The 757-nt window shown below is 64.9% G+C and overlaps 1 protein-coding gene across 1 annotated transcript in view; it reads left to right on the top strand.

Annotated features, from left to right (window-relative positions):
- MAFF (MAF bZIP transcription factor F) overlaps positions 1-757 on the top strand; it is a 12,204-nt gene that overhangs the window by 8,927 nt on the left and 2,520 nt on the right. Inside the window, exon 3 of the mRNA XM_006914766.3 lies at positions 442-751. Within this exon, the coding sequence (XP_006914828.1) occupies positions 442-751 (310 nt within the window). The remainder of the gene's footprint in view (positions 1-441; positions 752-757) is intronic.

Raw genomic sequence — 757 nt, 5'->3', positions numbered from 1 at the left:
TCTGGTCATAGGCTGTGTACCACTCCCCCCACCCCCACCCCCGCGGCGCAGCCACTTCCCCTCTCTGGACCTGCTTCCCCATCGGGACAATGCCCGCTAGGCTGCTGGACTTCAGAGGTGCTTTCCTGGGTTTCTTTGGCTGAGTCCAGGCCTGGCCACTGGGTTAGATTTCGGGCTGAGACCTGGGATGGCTCCTTGTGTAGTCAGATCCTGCTTTGGCCCAGCTTCCCCTTACAGATTCCTGCCCCATTTCGGGCTCTTGAGGGAAGTCCAGCCAGCCCCTCAGTACCTATGGCAGTGAAGGGGGAGCACTAAGGGTGTAGGAGGAGCCGACCCCAGTACCTGCTACGTGCCAGGTGCCAGGCCCAGGGTTCGGGGCCCAGAGACAAGGGTGAGACCCTGAGCCTCGGTTTCCCCATGCGCCTACTGTGCTGCCCACAGATCAAGCGCGAGCTGAGTGAGAACACGCCACACCTGTCGGACGAGGCGCTGATGGGGCTGTCGGTGCGCGAGCTGAACCGGCACCTGCGCGGGCTCTCGGCCGAGGAGGTGACGCGGCTCAAGCAGCGGCGCCGCACGCTCAAGAACCGCGGCTATGCGGCCAGCTGCCGCGTGAAGCGCGTGTGCCAGAAAGAAGAGCTGCAGAAGCAGAAGTCGGAGCTGGAGCGCGAGGTGGACAAGCTGGCGCGCGAAAACGCCGCCATGCGCCTGGAGCTCGACGCGCTGCGCGGCAAGTGCGAGGCGCTGCAGGGCTTCG

This window comes from Pteropus alecto, unplaced genomic scaffold (genome assembly GCF_000325575.1).
Source record: "Pteropus alecto unplaced genomic scaffold, ASM32557v1 scaffold6, whole genome shotgun sequence".
NCBI classification, from domain to species: domain Eukaryota; kingdom Metazoa; phylum Chordata; class Mammalia; order Chiroptera; family Pteropodidae; genus Pteropus; species Pteropus alecto.
This window is presented reverse-complemented; position numbering and strand designations above follow the sequence as displayed.